Source organism: Odocoileus virginianus, chromosome 11, assembly GCF_023699985.2.
Source record: "Odocoileus virginianus isolate 20LAN1187 ecotype Illinois chromosome 11, Ovbor_1.2, whole genome shotgun sequence".
NCBI classification, from domain to species: domain Eukaryota; kingdom Metazoa; phylum Chordata; class Mammalia; order Artiodactyla; family Cervidae; genus Odocoileus; species Odocoileus virginianus.
The window spans coordinates 51067468-51091817 of NC_069684.1; the positions used below are offsets into that span (position 1 = coordinate 51067468).

A 24350-nucleotide genomic window follows, 5' to 3' on the forward strand; every position below is an offset into this window, starting at 1 on the left:
CCTCCAGCATTGCAAAGTATATATCCAGGAATGGTCACCAGCTTGACAGTCTGATTGTAGGTGATGAGAATACCTCTTCTGAGGGTTTCCCTGGTAGCTCAGCTGGTAAAGAATCTGCCTGCAATGCAGGAGACCTGGGTTTGATCCCTGGGTTGGGAAGATCACCTGGAGGAGGGCATGGCAATCCACTCCAGTATTCTTGCCTGGAGAATTTCATGGACAGAGGAGTCTAGCGAGCTACAATCTGTGGGGTCACAAAGAGTCAAGACATGACTCCACAACAAAGCACAGCACAGCATACCTCTACTGAATGGAAGAAATGACTTTTTTCATTTCCAGACCTGCCCACACACAGACTTAGGGGCATCTGTAAGGTGAGACAGAGGAAGACCAGGAAGTGGGGCAATGTCTACCCATCACATGCTTAGTCCTACACTATCCCACCCACTCACCCCTCTGCTCCCCACTTGCTCTTCTAGCACTGCAGCTGCTTCAGGCTCTCTTAGCCAGAGACCTGTCAGGAGTCAATTGAGCTATATCCATCCAGGTATTGCCATATATTTGTTTCAACTATAATTACTCCTCCCAGCAGATAGAGGCATCCTGGTGTGAGACACAGCAGGCCAGCACCACGCAGGCACATGGGCCAGGCAGCAGGCAGAGTGCAGTGAGGTGGGTCTGCCATTTGGTGCTTAGAAGGAAGGGCTTGAGACTCACATCTCCACCCCCAGCCCCCAAACTCCAGACTTTCCCCAGAAAACCACTGAGTAACATCTCTGTTCAATTCTTTTCAGCACCTCTGATCCCATGAGTCCATTTTGTGATTTGCCATGGACAGAGGAGTCTGGCAGGCTATAATCCATGGGGTCACAAAGAGTCAGATATGACTGAAGCAATTAAGCATGCATGCATTCTCTTCCAGTTAGCCCTTGACATTCATTTTGACCTGCTCTCACCAGGTCCAAGATGCTGAGTTGTCACAGCCAGGGTTTGAGAGTGGAAAGCAGAGAAATTTAACTGTGTAATTAACCTTAAGGTCTCTATAAGCCCCCTTGACAGCTCCCCAGGTATCACACTGGTAAAGAATCTGCCTGCCAATGCACGAGACCCAAGAGATGCGGGTTCAGTCCCTGGATTGGGAAGATTCCCTGTAGAAGGAAATGGCAACCCACTCCAGCATTCTTGCCTGGAAAATTCTATGGACAGAGGAGCCTGGTGGGCTACAGTCCATGGGGTTGCAAAGAGTGGGACACCACTGAGCAACTAACACTTTCACTTTCATCTCTACAAGCCCTGGTGACAACTTTACCTCTTCTATCCAGACACGGTACTGATGGAGATAATAATGAATTCTTTTCCCAAAAGTAATTATTGTTATGGTCAAAGATAAATTGTTCTCTAGTTTTGTCATCTTTTCTAACAAACGATATGGTACAAACTGGTGTGACTCTTCTACCCCTCTGTGCCACCTCTGCCTTGCACATAGCAGGCACTTATAAATGTTTACTGATGCTAGATGATGAATAATTAGCACTAGAGCCTACTGGTTTACAAAAGGAACTCTCAAGAAACCAAAGATCTATAAGCATAGACATGGACTCCCCATACAGGGCACTGCTCAAGGGAGCCCACCCTATCAAATCAATATCAATATGATTCATGTCACATGGACCCTTTCAACATGGAGACCTATTCCTCCCCAGGATTCCACCTATTGATCCCCTAGTGGAAAAAATATACATTCACCTTCCAGATTTTATTGGAGATTCTGCCCTCTCTCTGGGAAGATATTTGGAGACGCCACTCAGCAGGAGAGATTTTGGAGGGACCAGATGGCTGGTAAATGAGAGGCCATCTCAATCCAGGGCCAACAGGAAAGCAGAAAGCCAGAGCTCAAATTTAGACTGAAACCTGGTACCCAACAGTATAAACTTAGAAACTCCCTTGAACCATCTGGCTCTTTTAAATAAATACCTGTCTGTCCAATCCTAGAATGGAAAGGAACTTCAAAGTCTAGTTTTCTTCCCAGACACAGCATCTGTAGTGCCTAGCAGCTACGGGAGATGCTTGAGATGGGCCAGCTGACTGAGCCTACATTAATGGCTGCCAGTCTTAAGGATCTTAAAGTTCACTGGACTCTTTCTGATTCCACACATCTTTCACACTTCTTTTCTCTCCATCTAATTCTTTCATTTCCCTACCTGAGGTTAGAACACACACACACACACACACACACACACACACACACACATACACCATGCAACCCTCTCTAAACATTTTAATACATTACTGTCCCTCTGCTGGTCCACTTATAATGGTCTTTCCCTCTCATTGACACTTTCCTCTTTCCTTCATGTCTCTCTCCCCTTCTGGACAATGACCCCTAAAAATCAGCATTTTACCTCCCTGTGTGAAGGAGAAATCCCTAAGCATTCTGAAATATGGTGTCTCCAGCCAAGTCAACACAGATCCCAGACCCTCCTCCCCTCTCCAACCAACACATTGCCTTAAGACCTCTCCCACCATACACAGGCTTGCCATGAGCTAACACTACCTTGACCAAAAGGTAGTGACTAGACTACCTTGACTAGAAATGGCCTTACCTGATCAATTCCTTCAACTGAATCTTCAGCCCTTGGAAAAAGAAGTGGAGAGACAGTCTGAAGTGGGAAGGGTGGCAGTAAAGACCACAGGAAAAGAAAGACAAATAGGACCTCCCTTACGTGTTTCCCCCTCCTCCACTATTGTTAAACAGTGAGATAAAGTGCAAAGGCCCTCAGTAAACTGTTAGATCCAATACAAATGTAATTTAACATTGCTATTAATTTTTTATTACAAAATAATCCCTTAATTAGAATAGAACTAGTGTCATTGAGTGAAAATGAAGGTCGCTCAATCGTGTCCAACTCTTTGAGATCCCATGGATTATACAATCCATGGAACTCTCCAGGCTAGAATATTGGAGTGGGTAGCCTTTTCCTTCTCCAGGGGATCTTCCCGACCCAGGGATCAAACCCAAGTCTCCCACATTGCAGGCAGATTCTTTACCAGCTGAGCCACGAGGAAAGCCCAAGAATACTGGAGTGGGTAGCCTATCCCTTCCCCAGTGTATCTTCCCAATCCAGGAATTGAACTGGGGTCTCCTGCATTACAGGCAGATTCTTTACCAACTGGGCTATGAGGAAAGTGTCATTGATGGTTCCCTCAAATGAGTTCCACCTCCATGACACAATGATTTAGTCTCAGTCTTAGTCAACTTCAACTCCACCCCCTCCCTTGCCCTTCACATTGTCAAGCACAGTTTCCATTCACTCTATTTTCAGAAAGTCCTTCAATTAATTCTCCTCATCGACTCTCTTCTGCCCTGAACTCAGCCCAGTTTTTTGTCATCTTGACACTGAATTATGACTGTCTCTTACTCGAAGATCTTCCCACTCTGTATCAGCTCAGGTCTTCCAAGAAACTAAGCCAAGATGGGATTAGATTTGCAAGATGCTGACTGGGGTGGGGGGAGGGCAACGGTAGGGACAGGGACAGCATATTAAGGATAAAGAGAGAGGGAGGGAGTGGCAGAAGGTGGGGAGAGCCTTTGGACCCCAATGTAGGTCTGACACCTGTGAGGGGTGGAAGGAAGCCTGGGTATGAAGAGCCTCTGACCACATGCAGTCCTGGGAAAGTCTCAGTAGACCGATGAGTAGTCTCCAAGCAAATGCCTCCATTAGAGGTATCCCACATGGACAGAAATGAGGCTTTAGTACCCTCTGTGCTCAGGCACTGATAGGCAATAGCCTGGGAGAACTGTGACCTCAGCATAAATATCAGAGTTATGGGGGAAGGAGTCTTCTCAATAAATGGACTAGATCAACTGGACATAAAGGAAAAAAATAAAACTTAATTTCCTCTCATACCGTTCACAAAAATTAGTTCTGGGTGAACTATAGATCTAAATATGAAAAGAAAAAGACAAAAAAATATAAAAGACAAAAAAGTTTAAACTTTTAAAAATAATATAAGAGGGGACGCCCCTGGTGGTCCAGAGATTGGGAATCTGCCTGCCAGTGTAGGGGACATGGGTTCAACCCCTGGTCAGAGAAGATTCCACATACCCTGGGCAACCAAGCCCTTAAGCCACATTTATTGAGCACACATGTTGCAACAACTGAAGCCCATGCACCTAGAGCCTGTGATCAGCAACAAGAGAAGCCCATGCACCAAAACTAGGGAGCAGCCCCCTCTCATCCCAAGTAGAGGAAGCCCGCACGCAGCAACAAAGACCCCGAGTAGTCAAAAATAAATTTATTTTTAAAAATAACAATAATAACATAAGAGAATCCATTTATGACCAAGAAAGGAAACCTACAAACTGTACAAGAAAAGAAGGATTCATTGGAATAAGAACTTTTATTTAGGAAAATTAAGAACTTCTGTTTTGGCAGGTAGAAGAGAGTGAAAAGACAAACCAGGGTGGGAGAAGGTAGCTCCAATGCGTTTGACTGATAAGGGGATCATAACCAGACTATAAATAAAACTACCAAAAGTCAATTAAAATTTTAAAAAAACAACAAAGAACTGAGTAGAAAAGAAGAGCAAAATACTTGAAAAGATGTTCCACCAAAGAGGATACCCTAATGGCCAATAAACTTATGAAAAGGTGCCTAATATCATTAATCAAGACAGGAATACACACTAAAACCACAATAAGATATCACTAAACACTCACTTGTATGGCTACATCTAAAAAAATCTGTTAACACCAAGTTCTGGAGAAAACATGGAACAGAAGTTCCCTGATGTTACTGAAGAGTGTGCAAAATGGTTCAGTCACTTTGGAAAACCATTTGCAATCTTGACTACTAATAGGCTCAGCCTGTAACCCAAAAATTTCGTTGTAGGTTTGGAAGTACCTAGAAGTAGAATCACATATGCATAAGATGGCCACCAAAAGACATGCACAAGAAAGAATGTTCACAGCAGCATCATTATCATGAGGCAAATGTCCACCAAGAGTAAAAACGGATAAATACATTGTGGTCTAGTTCTTCCATGGTGTACCATAGTGAAAATTAATACATCAATGCTACACCTGACAATATGGATGAATTTTGCAAATACAGTGCTGAGTGAAACCTACTTCAGGATTATACAAAGTTCAAAAACAAGCGAAACTAAAATTTGGTGTTTAAGGATTCATACGTAAGTGGCACAACTACTGGGTAAACAAAAGCAAAGACATGATAACCATCAAAGTCAAGATGATGGTTACCTTCAGGGAGATAGAAAATGAGAAAGAGATAAGCATGAGGTTTCCATATGCTAGCAATGCTCTACTTTTGACCTGAGTATTTGCCATATAATAACTTTTAAAAGCTTCTTTTAACGTTCATGCATTTTTCTTAATTGTGTTATATTTTACAGCTTTTAAAATGTTCCTTTAAAATAAAAAATAAGAAAATCTTATAAAAGAGGAGCAATCTAGATAGACCTAACTCCTGCCGCTGAGAGCCCACACCTGATTATCTAATAGGGACTGTGTGAAAACGCTGGCAAAATGTAAGGAATAGAAGACCAAGCACAGAGAAGTTAATTTCATGATATGACAAAGCATTGCCATCTCTGTTTCAACATTTTCACTTATTTATTTATTTTGGCTATGATGGGCCTTCATTGGGCTTTCCTGGTGGCTCAGTCAATAAAGCATCCTCCTGCAATCCTCCTGCATCACAGGAGACCTGGGTTTGATCCCTGCATCAGGAGGATCCTTAGGAGAAGGAAATGGCAACTCATCCTAGTATTCTTGCCTTGGGAATCTCTTGGACAGAGGAGGGTCTTTGTTTCTGCATGTGGGCTTTTTTCTAGCTGCGGTACACAGGCTTCTTGCGGAGGCTTCTCCTGTTGCGGAGCACAGGCTCTAGAGCATGGACTCAGCAGTTGTGGCACATGGGCTTCCTTGCCCCGCAGTATGCGGGATTTCCCCAAACCAGGGATCAAACCTATGCTCCCTGTATTGGCAGGCAGATTCTTAAGCACTGGACCACAGGGATGACCCTGTCACTTCCTTTTTTAATAAAAGAGTAGAAACCAGAAGGTATTATTAACAGAAACATCCATGGAAGTAAAACTGCATAGAGTCCCAATTGTCTGCTACCACCCCAACAATATAGAGAGTTGAGATGACTATTCTCCTCTTATCAGGGTTAGCACCCCCTCTCATAACCCGGCTGGCAGTTTGAACTCCAAAGAAAGACATCACTGTGACTCATATAAGCAAAAAGTGATTGATAGCTCATTTTCCCAGGGTACTTTGGGAGCCACCTTGCAAAGGGTACTTTCAGTACTCTGGTAATTAATGTATAATCTGGCAGGCACTTTTTCATTTAAAGACATTTATTTCTTAATTAAAATGACATGCAAATGTTAACATTTATTAATTATTTTACTAGCTCACAGCAGTGTAATTAACTGACTTGAAAAGCTGAAAATGATACCTCCATCTTTCAGAACTTGCAACACAGGGTTGAAATGATAATATGAAGTAAGAAAAATTGTTCCTGGGTGCTCCTCAGCTCCTTTCACAGTCTCCACCCCCCATCCTACCTCTGTGACCGTTTACCAAGTGGGCTCTGATGATTAGGATGTCTGATTTCCAAAGCCACTGTGTGACCACCGTGCTGTTCCAGATGACCTGGTAGAGGACACAGTAAAGCAGAGAGGAACCATTACAAAGCCAAGGGCAAGTGATACAGAAAGACAGGAAAACCTAGCGACAGGCGTGACAGTTTCTCCTTTCGTGATTCAAGGAGAGAAAGCGGATACCTCAAGACTGTGGGCAATGGATTGGAAGAACTGAATGAGGGAGTACATCGTGATAAGACCAAAGCACTGTGCCTGCTGTAAGTTACAGCCACTCTTCCTCATCAGTCTTAGCTGAGTCCCTGTAAAACTTCACCAGCTGCCAGTGAGCAATGCATCTGGGGCAGGAGGGGCCTTACAGACAGCCACCTGGGACGGAGGGTCAGTTATTCTGCCTACGTATGATCAGCTGCGAGGAACAAGCAGGTATGGAGTACGGCCAGGAACGTGAATGACTGAAAATATTCATTACGTCCCATAGCCACAGTGTTGGGTCTACAAGTCCATTCAAGGACAAGGGAAAAGTTTAGGATTGTTTTGAAAAAGCACATATATATATATATATAAACTATGAAAAGAATACTACAACACCACAATCAATAAATGCTTAATTACATGCCTACAAAATGTAATGTCAACCTCATTTGTTAAATTAATATTCATAAAATTTTCATTGTGCTGAAAAACAATCTGCAGGTTAGGCTTGCTTTCTTCACAAAAATTCCAAGTGTAAATGAGAAACTACAACCAATAGTGAATTAAGTAAACTGTTCATAGCCTGATTGCTTTGAAAGCAAAATTATTTCTTATAGGTCTTCCAAGTGTTTACAGCCAAAAAAATTACATTTCCTGTAACATATTTTTTTAAATGCTGTAAAATGGAGCCTCCAAAGGAAGTGTTCTTAGATCTTTAAAACAGCGCTGGCCAGCTTTGTCCTGAATCTGCAAAGAAGGACCATTAAAGGTCTTACCAAACCCAAGTTCTTCCCACAGTGACTGAAATGTTGTTGGTCTTCATTAAACTGTAATTGCATCTGGAGGCAACACTTTCTACACTATGAACACAGGATCTGGAGTCAGACTGCTCATGTTCAAATTTATTTTGTGCATCCTGAGGGAGGTGGCTCAACCTCTCTGAGCCTCACTTTCCTCATCTGTAAAATAAGTAGCATGATAGAATCCACTGTAAAAGATTGGGAGGATTAACTGAGTTAATACATGTAAAGCATTTATAACTACGCCTGGCACAGAGTAAATATTGAATAAATGTTATTCATTCACAGAAACGTGGATCTGCCATAAGAACCCTATTCAACTGTTTGATCATTTTTACATCATTCCAAGGTGAATGTGCACAAAGGAAGGCAGACGCTTCTTCAATCAGGTTTCACCCAGGCAAGGTCAGGCTGTTTCCAGGCAGAACAGCAGTGGGTGTTCAGGGCCAGGGGACAGATAGGAATTGAGCAGAGAACAAGAAATCCAGGGCACAAACAGCACTTTCACAACTGAGACTCTTGCCCTTTGCTCTCTGAAATGGTTTTTACCCCTACCCCCCCCCCCCCAAGCTGGATTATTTGTGCCTATGGAGAGAAGAGAAACTTTGGAAAACTACATGGTTAATTAATCCTCAACAAACTGCGTAGTTGACCTGCAGCAAATGGATGCTTCCTACAGAGGTGACAGTTATTTGAATGCAAATTAAGTAGTTTATAGGCCCTTAGAAGAGGGAGATAATTCCTTATAAACATCCATTTTGTTAGGAGGGAAAGGAAGGGAGAGAGAGGAAGGAAGGAAGGAGAGGAGAGAGGGAAGGAAAGAAGTGGAGGAAAAAAAGAAGTAAAAGAAGAAAGAAAGACCCAAAACCAAAGAACCTGTAGTATGAACTCATTTGTAAAAAGAAGAAAGAAAAGAAATCCAAACTCCACTTTTGATGTTTTATGTGTAAATGCATGGAAAAAAGACTGAAAGAATACACATCCAATTTTAGGGAGCACTACCTCCGAGAGGAGCACAGATTTTTGGTAGGGGGGCTGGGGTGGGAGGACAGTGGGAGTGGAGAGATGCCCACAGTCTAAAGAGAGTGAAACCTGGTGAATGAGCTGGGTCCCCCAAACCTCAAACTAACTCACAACATGGCCACCCCCCACTGGAGGCCTCTCAACCAGATTTGGGCATGGGAGTGAAACAGCAAGGAATTCTTGCCAGGGGAGAAGAAACCCAATCTGCATCTTACAGGCTAAACAGCACCACTAGGCAAAGATGGCAGGAATCAAGCCAACTGGCAAAAAGTCCACCTGTCCAGAAGAGCCAAATAAGCTCCTAAGAGTCCCTGTAAAACAAGCACACTTTCACATCTCCCTCCAACCAAGTATCTAAAATGGTGAAAATCCCAGGGTAGTCTGTACTCAACTTACCTATGCCTAGAGTTCCAGATGTGTAATATTTGTAGGCTGGAGAAAGCCTTAGCATCTCTGTCATCAAGGATGTGCCTGTCCTATAACAGCCAGGTGAGCAAGCGTCTCACAGTCACCCGATCCTCATGGTCTTCCTACTGGTACATCTTGAACACTCATCAACACCACTGTGTGATAAGCATTTGTACGGTCAGGCCAATCAAGATGGCAGTTCTCAGGGCTCCCCTGGTGACTCAGTGGTAAAGAATCCACCTGCCAATGCAGGAGACACAGGTTCGATCCCTGATCCCGGAAGATCATACATGCCTCAGAGCAAATAAGCCCATGCACCACAACCATGCTTTAGAGCCCAGGGGCCACAACTACTGAGGCCTGTGCACCCTAGAGCCAGTGCTCTGCAACAAGAGAAGCCACAGCGATGAGAAGTCCAAACACTGCAACTATGGAGTAGTCCCCACTTGCTACAACTAGAGAAAAGCTCACACAGCACACAGCAATAAAGACCCAACATGGCCATAAATAAATAATTTGGTGGTTCTCTTGCTCTCTGTGCACCCCCTTCCCAACCAGTCTCTGCTTCACCTGCACCCCAGTCACATGACTGACCTTCCCTCCTAATCATAAAGCTTAATCAGTAACTGCCCTCATACTTGACCTCTGGCCCCAGCCAGGGGTTGTCCTAATCAATCCCTGTTCAGATCAGAACAGCACCACTACAATAGTTTATCAAAGGGAAAACATCTGCCCAGGTGATTAACCCGAGGGGCTATGAGGGGTGTGCCCCTCTGCTGGTTTCCCTGGTAACTGGTGAACCAACCTGATGTCAATTCCCACTATAGACTCCTTCTCCCCCACCAGAGCAGCAAAGACTGCTGCTGTGTCCTGCCTGCTGTCTGCCTTACACGGCCACCCCAGGACCTTGCTTCAGAAATTTAAACATTCCCTATCCAATAGATCACTGAGGTCTCAGTTGCTATCTCAAGGCTCTTCCTCTGGTTGTGTGGCTGGGCAATGACAAGGGTTGCAGGCCTGTGGGGTGCAGCCCAACAGCCCTCTATTCAGAGATGAAGAAGACACAGTCCTACCCCTGAGAGAGACAAAGAAGTAAAAGGCAGTTATGGTTCAGTGGTTTTAGGGTGCAGTCTCAGGAAGCACGGGGTAGTATGGAAACATAGTGTGGTGTGGGAATGTACAAGTACACCTACCCCAGCACACCTAGAGTGGAAGACATGAGTCAGGAGGTGATTAACCCTGGGCAGAGCCTTGAAAAGGGGGGAACAAGGGGAAGGGCCAGAGCTGATGTGAATGAATGGGGATGCATGTCCACATTCCTATATCCCCTTCTGCCAGCATTCCTGACCTCACTGATGGCCAGTGAAACTGCAGTCTCTTTGCCACACACAGTGGGCATTACCTCACTATTCTTTGTCAGTGAAATCTATTGAATTTCATCTGAACACAGTTTATACAGGAACGTGGGCAGAACTGATTAGCCCCTATTAGAAGCCTGTTATTTCACTCCACCTCTAAACCGTAGCTGAAATAATTGGGTTCTGTTGTCAGGGAGGCTGCCTTTAGGGTGGGCAATAACTAAGTAACGCTGCTCTGATAAACTCAGAACCATCGATATAATGACTGTATTTGAAAAACTTAAAATTTATGCTCAATATAGTAATACCTGTTTTGGCATTTTCATTTGTATTTTCCTTCTTGAACTGGTAGTTCCCTTCCCTCCCCATTCGCCCACGTCTACCTTCTCTTATGACTTGAGTCACTCATGCCTTATAATATTGCTTTTTGCTATTGTTTTAGTTGCTAAGTCATGCCCGACTCTTTGCAACCCCACGGACTATAGCCCCACCAGGCTCCTCTGTCCATGGATTTCCCAGGCAAGAATATTGGAGCATGTTGCCATTTTCTCCTCCAAGGGATCTTCTTGACCCAGGCATCAAACCCGCATCTCCTGCATTGGCAGGCAGATTCTTTGACACTGAGCTACCCAGGAAGCCCACCTTGTAATATTAAGTGGACTCAAATAGGTTTCCAAATCTCCTTTTTAAAAAACACATGGGGCATCAGTCTACATCTGGGCATTAAGATGGCAAAGAACAGAAGGAGATCAAGAAATCCTTCTATTCCAGTTGACAAATATCTATTAAACACTTTCTCTGTATAAGATGCTGTACTAAATATTAAGTAGAATGCAAATACATATAGGACATCTCTCAAGATCCTGACAGTTGGGAACAATAAGACCATTATTAAAAAAGGAACAAGCTATAAATAACAGGTAGACATTCCAAGAAAGAAGATCATTGTCTGAGAGGCAACTACAAAGTTCCCCCAAAACTGAAAGTGTAAAACTAACACTCAACTCTTAATGAGATTCAACATGTTTAAAAAAATACCTTAAAGATAAAATATTGCTAGGAACAAACACTGGATAAACAAGCAAATTATTTCAGTATTGTTACAGATCCAAAGTTGAAGCAGATAAAATGGTATAAACATGGAAGGCATCAAATTAGCAATGAAACAGACTAAACAAATGTCAGAGGCAACTGTGGGGACCTACCCAAGATGTGCAGGAAAGGAGATACCTTGGCCCACAGATTCTGGGTGCACATAGTGGGGACACCTCTACAGACTGGTGCTCTGAACCTGGTATCCTTAACTATTTTAAATGTGCAACTCACCCCCACAACTACGTTGCTGTGATTACAAAATAACCTAGAAGCTTTGGAAAAAATTTGACCTTCCGAGTATACTTTCCTATTGAGACACAACACACTGACCAAAGAATGTACCTTGGTCCTGAAAGGACTTAAAGTTTTCATTATAAATGAACAAAATAGCATACTAGATTCCCTGTGAATCTCTCACGAAATTGGTCAATATGAGTCTAATCAGACAGACTGATCCATTCTAGGTGTGCTTAGCCTAAAAGCTAATAACAGAAGCCGATGCAAATTCACTGATGTAAATGGCACAAGCTGCCTTCAACAGTAGGTTTTGCAATCAAAATAATGAACTTACTCAGGAAGAAGCCAAAGTAGCTTTTTTAAAAAAAAGAAAGAAAAAAACTAGTGATGATCTGAATTCAGTTAAACATAGAAATGAATCTTAACTGGTAACTAGAGTTACAAAACATGATGAGATCATTATAAATATCTTGAAAGAAGAGCTACACAATTTTAAAATAATAAGCTTTTGATGATAATATATTGGGGAAAAAATTTCAGAATGTGCCAAAAACAGGAGATCCAAGAGGAAGTTACTATCAGAGTGCAAATGTTTTTAAATTTCTTAGGAAGAGTTAAGACACTGATTCATTTTTTGGAATTGATAGACTAGGAAATGTAAATTTAAATATATTACTTAAAGATAAAAAGATAACTGCAGACTATTTGACTTCCAGTTCCTGCTAAAATGGAGTAAAGGGGACCAGATTTATCTTCTGCATGAACCTACCAAGAAAGCTAGACAAAATCTATAAAACAAAGGCTTTCCTTGTAGCCCACGGGTTAAGAATGCGCCTGCCAATGCAAGAAACATGGGTCCGATCCCTAGTCCAGGAAGACCCCACATCCCCATGCCGAGAGGCAAGTAAGCCCATAAGCCACAACTATGGGAGCCCTCAGGCTTAGTGCCTATGCTCCGCAGCAAGAGAAACCACCTCAATGAGAAACCTGTGCACCACAAGTAAAGAGTAAGCCCTGCTTGCCGCAACTAGAGAACGCTTGCACCCAGAACTGAAGACCCAGCGCAGCCAAAAATAAAATAAATGTTAAAATATATACAGTGGGTGGTGGTTTAGTCACTAAGTCATATCCGATTCTTGCAACCTCATGGATTGTAACCCACTGGGCTCCACTGTCCATGGGATTTCCCAGGCAAGAATACTTGAGTGAGTTGGCATTCCCTTCTCCAAAGGATCTTCCCAACCTGGGGATCAAACCTGGGTCTCCTGAATTCCAGGCACATTCTTTACCATCTGAGTCAAAAGGGAAGCTCCATTAAAAAAAAAAAATTATATATATACATATATAAAACAATGGTTTTCAAGAACTAGACATCAGGCAACTAAGGACAGTGTTCCTGAGGAACAGAAATACAAACATGAGTTTAACATTGGTCTACCTTACCATCTTATGAGTTTCTAGGATGTGGCTCAGAAAGGAGGAAGGAGAGGCCAGGTAGAGTTCCATGGTCTCCCCGAATTGAGGACACAAATATGGGTGTACAGGAAGGCCAAGGTACCTAGTGTTCAAAGGGCAAAGTACCAAAAGTGAAAGAGTTGCATAGAAAGAGAGCTCAGGTGACCTACAGAGGGCCCTCCTCCAACCTTGAGCTGAGTACTGATGAGCTCATACGTGAGAAAAAAATTAAGGCTGGGAAAAGAATCACAAGAAAGCCTCAGGAAGAACAGTCCCTGGACAATGACCGGAGTAGTTCCTGCTCTTAACCAGTCAGAGTGAAAACCCTCATGACTCACGATGCCTCAGTAGAGTATAGAGAAGGGTTTTGTGTCGGTATTGGGGGGGAAATTACCCCCAGATTAAATGCTGCTCTGGTCCCACCTAACAAATATTAAAAGCACATCTCAAAACCACACCTCCTAACAAAGTTCAGTAATTCTGAAAGGAAACACAAAAGCATCTGGGACCCAACAAGGCAAAATTCAGCATCTGGTATCCAACCAAAAAATACCAGGCATACAAAGATGCAGGAAAAAACAATCCATAACAAGGAGAAAAATCAATCAACTGAAACTGACCCAGAAAGAACAAAAATGATAGTGGGCATGCCAAATCATTTTGCATGATTTTTCTCTGGGATCTTTAACTATAAATTTGTTGAACCATGTGATACACTGGGTCACAATGGAACTCCTCCTTTTCTTTATTCACCAATGTTTCTCAAGGCACGTAGATCCCAACTCAGGCACACAGCTCTGTAACGTCACCCCTCCTCATTTCCCTGACCCAATTCTGGTTCAGCCATCATCCCCTAGGAGGCTGCAACAGGCTCTGGTCTCTCATGCAGTCTCTCTGCTCTCAAGTTCATGCTCACTGATAGCACCAGTGAGTAGCTTGGAGGTGTGCTGGAGGGACGGGGTACAGCGTTTTACTGTGTCCTATTGTTCACTTTTATTTGCAAACCAGTTCTCCCTGAAGCCCTCTGGGAACTGGCAACATGGGAGATACAGGTTAGTATATTGTGATTTCAGTTTGAAAAAAAACTTCCATAAAAGAGATATACAAATATGCAAGAAGGAAGTCAAGTTTGCAGTGTTATAGGCTGAATCATGTCCCCCAAATTCACGTGTTGAAATCCTAAACTCCAGTACCTCAGAATGTGACTGTATCTGGAGAAACTGTCTTTACATAGGCAATTAAGTTAAAGTGAGGTCATACAAGTGAGCTCTAATCCAATGTGACTGGTGTCCTTATCAGAAGAGGAAATCTGGACAAAGATATCCGCACACACGGACCAAGGGGCAACCATGTGGAGACACAGTGAAAAGGGGCTGCAAGCAAAGAACAGAGGCCTCAGAAGAAACCAACCCTGCTGACACCTTGATCTTGGACTTCAGCCTCTAGAATAGTAAGAAAAGAAATTTCTGTTGTTTAAGCCCTAAGTCTATGGTACTTTATCATGGCAGACTTCACACACTCATATATGTCGTGAAAGTCGCTCAGTCGTGTCTGACTCTTTTCAACCCCATGGACTATCCAGTCCATGGAATTCCCCAGGCCAGAATACTGGAGTGGGTAGCCTTTCCCTTCTCCAAGGGATCTTCACAACCTAGGGATCAAACCCAGGTCTCCCACATTGCAGGCAGATTCTTTACCAGCTGAGCCACAAAGGAAGCCAAATACATGTTGTAGAAGCCAAATATTAGCCTTGTGTGCATGCTAAGTCACTTCAGTCATGTCCAACTCTTTGTGACCCTATGGAAGATAGCCCACCAGGATCCTCTGTCTATGGGATTCTCCAGACAAGAATACTGGAGTGGATTGTCATGCCCTCCTTCACAAGACCTTCCCAACTTTGGGATCAAATCCACGTCTCTTTTGTCTCCTGCATTGTTAAGCAGGTTCTTTACCACTAGCACCACCTGGGAAGACCAATATTAGCTTTACAGAGGCCCTATGTTCAAGCTGACTCAGGGGAAATTGCTTCCTGCCTCACACCTTCATCCAATGCCACAGGGCCTTTCCCCTCCTCTGTGCCCCTCTCTCCTCAGCCTGGCACTTTCTGATGTCTGTTCTTACATCTATTTTTGTCATGCCCTTCTCGAAAGCACCTAGTTGCCCGGTCAGGCCCCTAAACTTAAAACCAGGTGAGATCTTCGAGGCCCGATACTGTGACTTCCAACACAGACTTGAAAGTTACCCTGAGTAGCAGGGAGTCTGGAGGGAGTGGAATGCTCTGGAGTTTCACACTGTTGTTGAATGTGCATGTTTTTTAAAAGGTGATAAGAACTCTTCTAAGCAGAAAACTTTCTTACTAACAGTCTCACAGTTCTTTGTGAGGTTTGAAATATTATGATAGATGGAACTGAATTAAGACTAAAGGAGAGAAAATGATGAAGTATGAGCAGTAAGGTGTGGGTGTTTAGAGCTCTTCATTTATTCCACAAACGTTTATGAGTGTCTATTATATGTAGGCACTGCAGACCCTGGAGAGCAAAGCCTATATAGGTCCTGCCTTCCAGAAGCATCTAGCAGGGAAAATATAAACTGATATAAATATATAAATATATGAAATACGCACATACATCTACATACATGTGTAATATAATATGTAATAAGAATCCATACAAAGTTCTATGAGGACTATGTCCTGGGGGGGTTTTATGTTTTTTGTAGAAGTGAAAGTCGCTCAGTCATGTCCAACTCTTTACAACCCCATGGACTACACAGTCCATGGAATTCTCCAGGCCAGAATACTGAGGTAGGTAGCTTTTCCCTTCTCCAGGGGATCCTCCCAACCCAGGGATTGAACCCAGGCCTCCCACATTGCAGGCAGATTCTTTGACAGCTGAGCCACAAGGGAAGCCCAAGAATACTGCCTATCCCTTCTCCAGCGGATCTTCCCAATCCAGGAATCGAGCCAGGGTCTCCTGCATTGCAGGCAGATTCTTCATCATCTGAGCTATCAGAGAAGCCCCAATGTATATTGGAATGTGTTTTTAAGGTTAACTTGATATATGTCCTACAAACAGATTGCACCTTCTTCCCCCTCCCCACAACGTGCTATACTGTAGGTTCTCATTAGTTATCTATTTTACACATAGAAATGTATAGTTTTGAGAGTGAGCATAGCTTGTCTGCTCTAGTCTGGGTGGGCAAGGAAGGCTTGCCTGGGAGTGATCCTTGAGCTCATGCCATGTAGAAGCTGCGGCCTCTCAGCTAACACTCCCCCTTGCTTCACTTCCTCTCCAGCACCAGGACCGGAAGCCTGAGGCTGCATTTTGCACACTCCCTCACCAGCTGGTTCTGCCAATGGGAGGCACTGGGAGGAGACTGAAAAGCAGATGAAAAGGAGAAGTGATCCTTTTTCCTGATTCTGGTGGCAACGTCAGCAAGAGCAACAGAGACAGTGACAAAAGCAACAGTGGTGGTGGCAGCGGGAGTTGCAGCAGCAGCAGGCGTGAGGGAGGGCTCTGGGGTTCCTGCCCTGGAAGCCGGCTCAGAACAGCAGCACAGTGGTGGACTCTGGTAACGCATGTTCACTGTCTGCATCCTCCTTAGAGGTGCATGGCCAGTGGCCTCCTCAAATGATCAGTTTTTGCTGTTCCACTGTCCCAAGACCTTTGCTACCAATTTCCTGGGTCAAATTCCCTCTGTTTAAAAAACCAAGAGTAGTTTTTGCTTCCCCAGCCAAACTCATGCTCAGCTTCTAAAACAGCCCCAGGAAACTGACTTGAAAATAGGTATCTGGATTGGTCATCTGAGCGATCTTGGCTTGAATGCAGTGATTACCTCAACACCAGTGAGAAATTGGGATGCTGGTCTCCATGGTACACAGCAGCAAATGGTGACTTAAATTATCACCACTGGTCACTTAGGAGGAAGTGCTTATGGGAGGTGAGGGTTGAGGAGACCAAATGGTGGCTGTAAGTGACCATTTCAGTAGGAACAATGACTAGAAAGGCTCTGGATGAGCTGGCTGCTTTCTGAACACACCGGTGAGTCCAATGGGGGGAAAAAAGACCAGTTCAGGGCTTTACTATCTTAGCTAATGTCAGGATTGAAAAGTGAAATTGTTAACCACTCAGTCATGTCCAGTTCTTTGCAGACTCCATGGACTGTAGCCTACCAGGCTCGTCTATCCATGGAATTCTCCAGGCAAGAATACTGGAGTGGGTAACCATTCCCTTCCTTCTCCAGGGGATCTTCCCGACCCAGGGATCAAACCTGGGTCGCCTGCATTGCAGGAGGATTCTTTACTGTCTGAGCTACCAGGGAATCCCTAATGTCAGGGTTAGAGAACCATAAAGTTTCTATTACAGCAAAAGAGAACCTCTTGTCTTATAGCCACGGAGCCAATTGAGCTAAAGCATCAGAACTCAAATTTAACCCTGTCGGCTGCAGAATTACAATGAATAGATTCACCAGATGTCTAGTGTGACCTCTGAGTCTATAATCAACCAATAAAGTCATAGTTCTAGGTCTTGGATACAGAGATGAACAAGACCAACAGCACTTTCACCCTCAGAGAAGTCTGGGCAAAGATCTGGAGAAAAGACCTTCTAGGGAGAGGGAACAGCAAGTGCAAGGACCTGAAATGAAGCCAGCTTGGTTTGTACAAGAGACAGAAAAAAAGGCCATTGTGGCTGGAGTGAAGTGAATGTGGAGGGAAGCAGTGAGAGATGCAGCCAGAGAGGCAGAAGGGGCCAGGTGGCAAGGCCATGGTGAAGGTTTGTTTCATTCTGGTTTAATAAAAGTCACATGGAAGTTCAAGAAAGTGGAATATGGCAATACTATTTTGATACCAAGTCCCTGGGTCAGCAGAGGCCCCACAGGCCCCAAGAAGACTGTCATTACTTCATATGATAGCTGCAAATTCAAGGGTCCTGAGGCCACCCACACTTCTGAACAACTGGCTAAAAATTCAGGAGGTTCTATGACTCCCTCAGGTTCAATTTTATCAGAACTGACAGAACTCAGGAAAGCACTAGACTTATACTTGCAGTTTTATTATAAAAGATACAAATCAGGACCAGTCAAATGAAGAGACACATAGGGTGTGGATTAGGAGCATCCTAAGGAATCACGATGTGTCACCCTCCCAGCACATGGATGTGTTTACCAACCACTGATGCTCATCTAAGCCTTGGGTTCCAGAGCTTCCAGGTCCAAATGACTCCCATCCAGAGCCATCTCATTAGCATAAATGATCCAGACTCACCGTGAAAAACAATAGCATTTTTATCACTTGGGAAATTCTAAGGTGTTTTAGAAGCACCAAGCCAGGAACCTGGGACAAAGACCAAAGAAATCCTTTATTATACAACAGCAGGAGAGCGTCATAATCTGAGTTAAATTTTAGAAGGAGCATTGCAGCTGCTATATTGTCCTGTATGAGACAACACAAGACATGGAGCCTACAGTGGCCTTCTAACCAGATGGTCTCTGTACAAGACCCCTTGGCTGTCCTTGGCTGCCTAGTCTCCCTTGGTCCCTGTCCATTTTCCAAACCTTAGCTTTCCAGCTTCCCCATTGATTCTAAGAGCCACATAAGACCTTGAAATAAATAGTCTGCTTAAATAAACCAGAGTTGGTTTCTGTTATTGTCTACCAAACAAGCTAAGCACTGCACGCTCTCTTTCTATCATTAGGTTTCCATAGTCTGTCTTCCACAAAGGAAAATGTGGTTGACCCTCAGTTCCTAAGTTCACATGTTCCAAATATGAACACTCAGACAGGTTTTCAGTTTCATTTCCAAGTTCCTGGGAAAGAGTCTGATCATTTCATTTGGGTCAGATGTACTCTCTTAGTCCAATCATGGGTAGCTTAAAAGGTTGGGTTATGTAGTACAAACATCACCAGAGGGTAGCTAAAATTATTACAAGTAGACTAGATCTCCAAACACTGTTTCCTACATATAGGTGGAATTTAGATAGCCTAGGGGAAAAAGTATGAATTGCAAGGAGAACATGAGCTGATGATGCATAGAAGCTGGAATGGTTGTGGCATTTTCAAAGAACAGGAAAGATTCTGGCCAAATCACAGAAGAGGGATCTGAAGAAAAGTGGAGGAGGCATGGGCTTGGCTATGAAGCGGGAGGTCCTATTATGGAGAATCTGGACACTTGGCAGAAAAGTTTCTACTTGTGAAGAAAATGGGAAGCCACGCAGTTTTTCTTGGCTGAAGAAAGGACTTGTAAAAGTATTACCTCAATAGTAGCAGCAAGCTATCCAAAAGTCTACAAGCAATAAATGCTGGAGAGGGTGTGGAGAAAAGGGAACCCTCTTACACTGTTGGTGGGAATGCAAATTAGTACAGCCACTATGGAAAACAATGTGGAGATTTCTTAAAAAGCTGGAAATAGAACGACCATATGACCCAGCAATCCCACTTCTGGGCATACACACCAAGGAAACCAGATCTGAAAGAGACACGTGAACCCCAATGTTCATTGCAGCACTGTTTATAATAGCCAGGACATGGAAGCAACCTAGATGCCCATCAGCAGACGAATGGATGAGGAAGCTGTGGTACATATACACCATGGAATATTACTCAGCCATTAAAAAGAATTCATTTGAATCAGTTCTAATGAGATGGATGAAATTGGAGCCCATTATACAGAGCGAAGTAAGCCAGAAAGATAAAGACCATTACAGTATACTAACACATATATATGGAATTTAGAAAGATGGTAACGATAACCCTATATGCAAAACAGAAAAAGAGACTCAGATGTATAGAATAGACTTGTGGACTCTGGGAGAAGGCGAGGGTGGGATGTTTCAAGAGAACAGCATCAAAACATGTATATTATCTATGGTGAAACAGATCACCAGCTCAGGTTGGGTGCATGAGACAAGTGCTCGGGCCTGGTGCACTGGGAAGACCCAGAGGGATCGGGTGGAGAGGGAGGTGGGAGGGGGGACCGGGATGGGGAATACATGTAAATCCATGGCTAATTCATTTCAATGTATGACAAAAACCACTGCAATGATGTACAGTAATTAGCCTCCAACTAATAAAAATAAATGGAAAAAAAAAAATAATAGCAGCAAGTTGGATGGGAGATGATGGTGATAGAGAGAGATACAAGTTTAAAAAAAAAAAAGAATATAGTAATTTACTCCATATGGAAAAATGAGAGAAAGAAATCACAATTATAAAATCCAAAGTTGTTAATGAGAGAGAGCAGTAAATCTCAAACTTACAAACAACTGATAAATGAATGTCCCATAAAAAAGAACAGCCAGTGGCACAGCATGTTCCTTCTGTGCTTGTTCCTGTGATGGTCTCTGCCTCTCAGGAGGTAATAGCATGACAGAGAACCATCAAATCTAATGAACAGCTCTTATCTTTTTTAAGGGGAGTTGGGGGCAAATCTTGCATTTTTGCTGACTCAGCTCCACTCACCACTATGGGAAATTTATTTTTCATATGCACACAGAGCCTTTTTAAGAGCCTCTTCTCTCTCTTTCCTCTCATGTAATTTTTGTTCAGTTACCTCAGGAAAATGTCTCTTGTGCCCCCTTTTTTTCCATTTGTGAGTCAAAGAAAAATGACCCTAATCATGAATGATAAGTTTAAAGTAGTACTAGTGATATATTCATGTGAGGAAAAAGGAAGGCCCTATATTTGGGAGTGAAATGTAATGTCATCAAGAATCAATAGTAGCAAATTAGAAGGCCTGGGAAAGAGCCTAAATTTCCCTTCAGACTCTCCACTATAGTACCAATCTATATATTCATTCTCCTTTAATGAAATCTATTTTTCCACAGGCATTATCATTTAGTAAGAATGAAAGCCTTTCTTCATCAATTTTAAGGATGAGAGATCAAATTACTTACATAAAGGCCAATATTGCAGTGCAAACATTTTTTTAAACTAATTTTCCTCACAAATATACAATATGGCATCACTGTTTTAAGCTTAAATGGCCTTACTGAGCCAGCCCGGGTACCTAGTTGCATTTATAATGACATTTTAGGGGAAAAATACATTATATCTTCAAACAAACAGACTTTCTTTGATTTCTGGAAATCTAGATTTTGAAAGTTGAACACTGCTTAACTCAACAAAAGATTCTAATGGGAAATACAAAGTTATATAATTATTTTATGTAGAGTAATGGAGAATTCCAACATGCATGCTTGATGCACGTGACTTTCCTTTCTCACCACTTGATGTTTTGGTAGGCAGCCAGTTCTTTATTTGTTGTTCTGAAGTTGTCATGATGAGTTCAGCTAGCTCACAGAGTGGGAAAAAAAAAAAAAAGATGAGCTGGAGGTATAAGTTTTGTTGCATGAGTTTTCTAAATATATTTATTGGTACTCCTTAAATTAGGCTCGAAGCTGGTTGTCTCTCTCAATTTAGAGCATCTTCCCACTTGCTTTAGCACCATCACGATCTCACTTTTATTGTCTGTATAACCAGATGCAGCTGCATTTATTTACATTTTTTAAATGAATGAAACTCTTAACTTGTTGACATATTGGAGAGTCTAAAAATGTCCCATTTAAAGTCATCCTCACAACTACATCCGCATGGATGGCAGTTGAATTAGCCCCACTTTGTAGCAGAGTTGATTTTCAAGAGAAATGTTTACGTGGAAATGAAGGTTTTCAAAAGCCTTATTATTGGGTAACACAGAAGAAACTATTTTCGTTGCATTTCAAGTTTCCAACTGAAATTTCAAGTCAAGGCCATGAGACAAAATCTACAAGAACAAAATGAAATGGGAATACAGCTGCGCTTCCGTTTCAGGCTTCCCATAGACTACTTCTCCACCAACTAAATCACCTCCTTTTGAACTTCTGGCTCTGGTGAAGAAAGATCAGGAAATCTTTTTTTTTTTTTCTTTTTAGCTGTGCTGGGTCTTAGTTGCAGCATGTGGAATCTAGTTCCCTGACCAGGAATCAACCTGGACCCCCTGCACTGGGGGTGCAGAGTCTTAGCTGCTGGACCACCAGGAAAGTTTTAGATCAGGAATTCTGAAACTATGATATATACTTCAACACCAGACTCTCAGTGATCCATACTGTAGGATTTGCTTAGGATTCATTCATTTGCTAATATTTGCAGAGAACCCACTATGTATAGTCAAAGCTATGGTTTTTCCAGTAGTCATGCATGGAGAGCTGGACCATAAAGAAGGCTGAGCACCAAAGAATTGATGTTGTAGAACTGTGGTGTTGGAGAAGACTCTTGAGAGTCCCTTGGACTGCAAGGAGATCCAACCAGTCCATCCTAAAGGATATCAATCCTGACTATGGATTGGAAGGACTGATGCTGAAGCTGAAGCTCCAATACTTTGGCCACCTGATAGAAAGAACTGACTCATTGGAAAAGACCCTGATGCTGGGAATGATTGAAGGCAGGAGGAGAAGGGGACGACAGAGGATGAGATAGTTAGATGGCATCACTGACTTGATTGACATGAGTTTGGCAGTTGGGAGTTGGTGGGAGGGACAAGGAAGCTCTGGGAGTTGGTGATGGATGGGGACGCCTAGTGTACTGCAGTCCATAGGGTTGCAAAGAGTTGGACATGACTGAACTAACTGACTAACACTATATACGAAGGTGGCTCAGTGGTAAAGAATCCGCCTGCCAATTCAGGAGATGGAGAAGAATGTGGGTTCCATTCTGGGGTTCTATCCCTGGAGGAGGAAATGGCAACCCACTCCAGTATTCTTGCCTGGGAAATCCCACAGAGGAGCCTGGCAGGTTACAGTCCATGGAGTTGCAAGAATCAGACACGACTTAGTGACTGAGTATGCATGCACACTCCATGTGAAGCTCTATGGGATGGACACAGAAAGGAATAAGATTCAATGGCTGCCCTTGAGATGCATACAATTTGGAGACAAGGCAACTAGCTATAATATAAAGCAATGTAAAAATAAGAACTATAGGAGAGGAGTAAGAAAAATACTGTGGAAAGATGAAGTCAGGAATAATTGATTTCAACTAGGTGGCCCAGGAAAGGCCATGTGGAGATCTAGATTTGAATGGAAGCTAGGAAGATTCTACAGACAGTATAAAAACACACAGGTTTGCGTGACTCCACTGGTGGTCCAGTAGTTAAGATTCCATGCTCCTAAGGCAGGGGGCATGGGTTCAATCCTACACGCCTTATGATGTGGCCAAAAGAAACAGCATAGAGATTTGAATGGCAAATTCAGGGGAGGGTGAGGAGTGCTGTGTGACATGTGCAGGGGTAGAGACAGGCATAGTGAGTGAGGAAGCTGAAAAGACAGATCAGGGCTCAATCCTGGAAGGCCTTAAAGCTACAGACAGGAACTGAGCCAGATATTTTGACCAAGAAAGAGCCACTGAAGATATTGAGGGGGTAGAACTGTCTGACCTGTTTATAGGAAGATAACTCATGTGACAATGAAGAAAATGGACTGGGAATTTGATATGTCAAAAACCTACTAAAATAATTCAGAGTACTTAAGTTAGAGCAGAACCAAGGTATTGGCATCACCAACTCAATGGATATGAGTTTGAGTAAACTCTGGGATTTGGTGACGGACAGGGAGGCCTGGCATGCTGAGGTCCATGGGGTCGCAAAGAGTCAGACACGACTGAGAGACTGAATTGAACTGAACTGAAGGTATTGGGTGGATGAACCACAAGCTAGAATTAAGATTGCGGGAAGAAATATCAACAACCTCAAAATATACAGATGATACCACTCTGATGGCAGAAAGCAAAGAGGAACTAAAGAGTCTCTTGATGATGGTGCAAGAGGAGAGTGAAAAGTTTGGCTTAAAACTCAACATTCAGAAAACGAAGATCATGGCATCTGGCCCCATCACTTCATGGCAAATAGATGGGGAAACAGTGGCTGAGTTTATTTTTCTGGGCTCCAAAATCACTGCAGATGGTGATTGCAGCCATGAAGTTAAAAGACGCTTGCTCCTTGGAAGAAAAGATATGACCAACCTAGACACTGCTTTAAAAAGCAAAGACATTATTTTGCTGACAAAGGTCCATCTAGTCAAGGCTGTGGTTTTTCCAGGAGTCATGTATGGATGTGAGAGTTGGACCACAAAGAAAGCTGAGTGCCAAAGAATTGATACTTTTGAACTGTAGTGTTGGAGAA

At 43.0% G+C, this 24350-nt stretch overlaps 1 protein-coding gene across 2 annotated transcripts in view; it reads right to left on the reverse strand.

The window, feature by feature from the left end:
* Positions 1-24350, reverse strand: part of CNIH3 (cornichon family AMPA receptor auxiliary protein 3) — a 264615-nt gene that overhangs the window by 158763 nt on the left and 81502 nt on the right. For both annotated transcript variants that reach the window (XM_070474453.1, XM_070474454.1), the window contains exon 3: positions 6611-6682. In XM_070474453.1, the coding sequence (XP_070330554.1) occupies positions 6611-6682 (72 nt within the window). The remainder of the gene's footprint in view (positions 1-6610; positions 6683-24350) is intronic.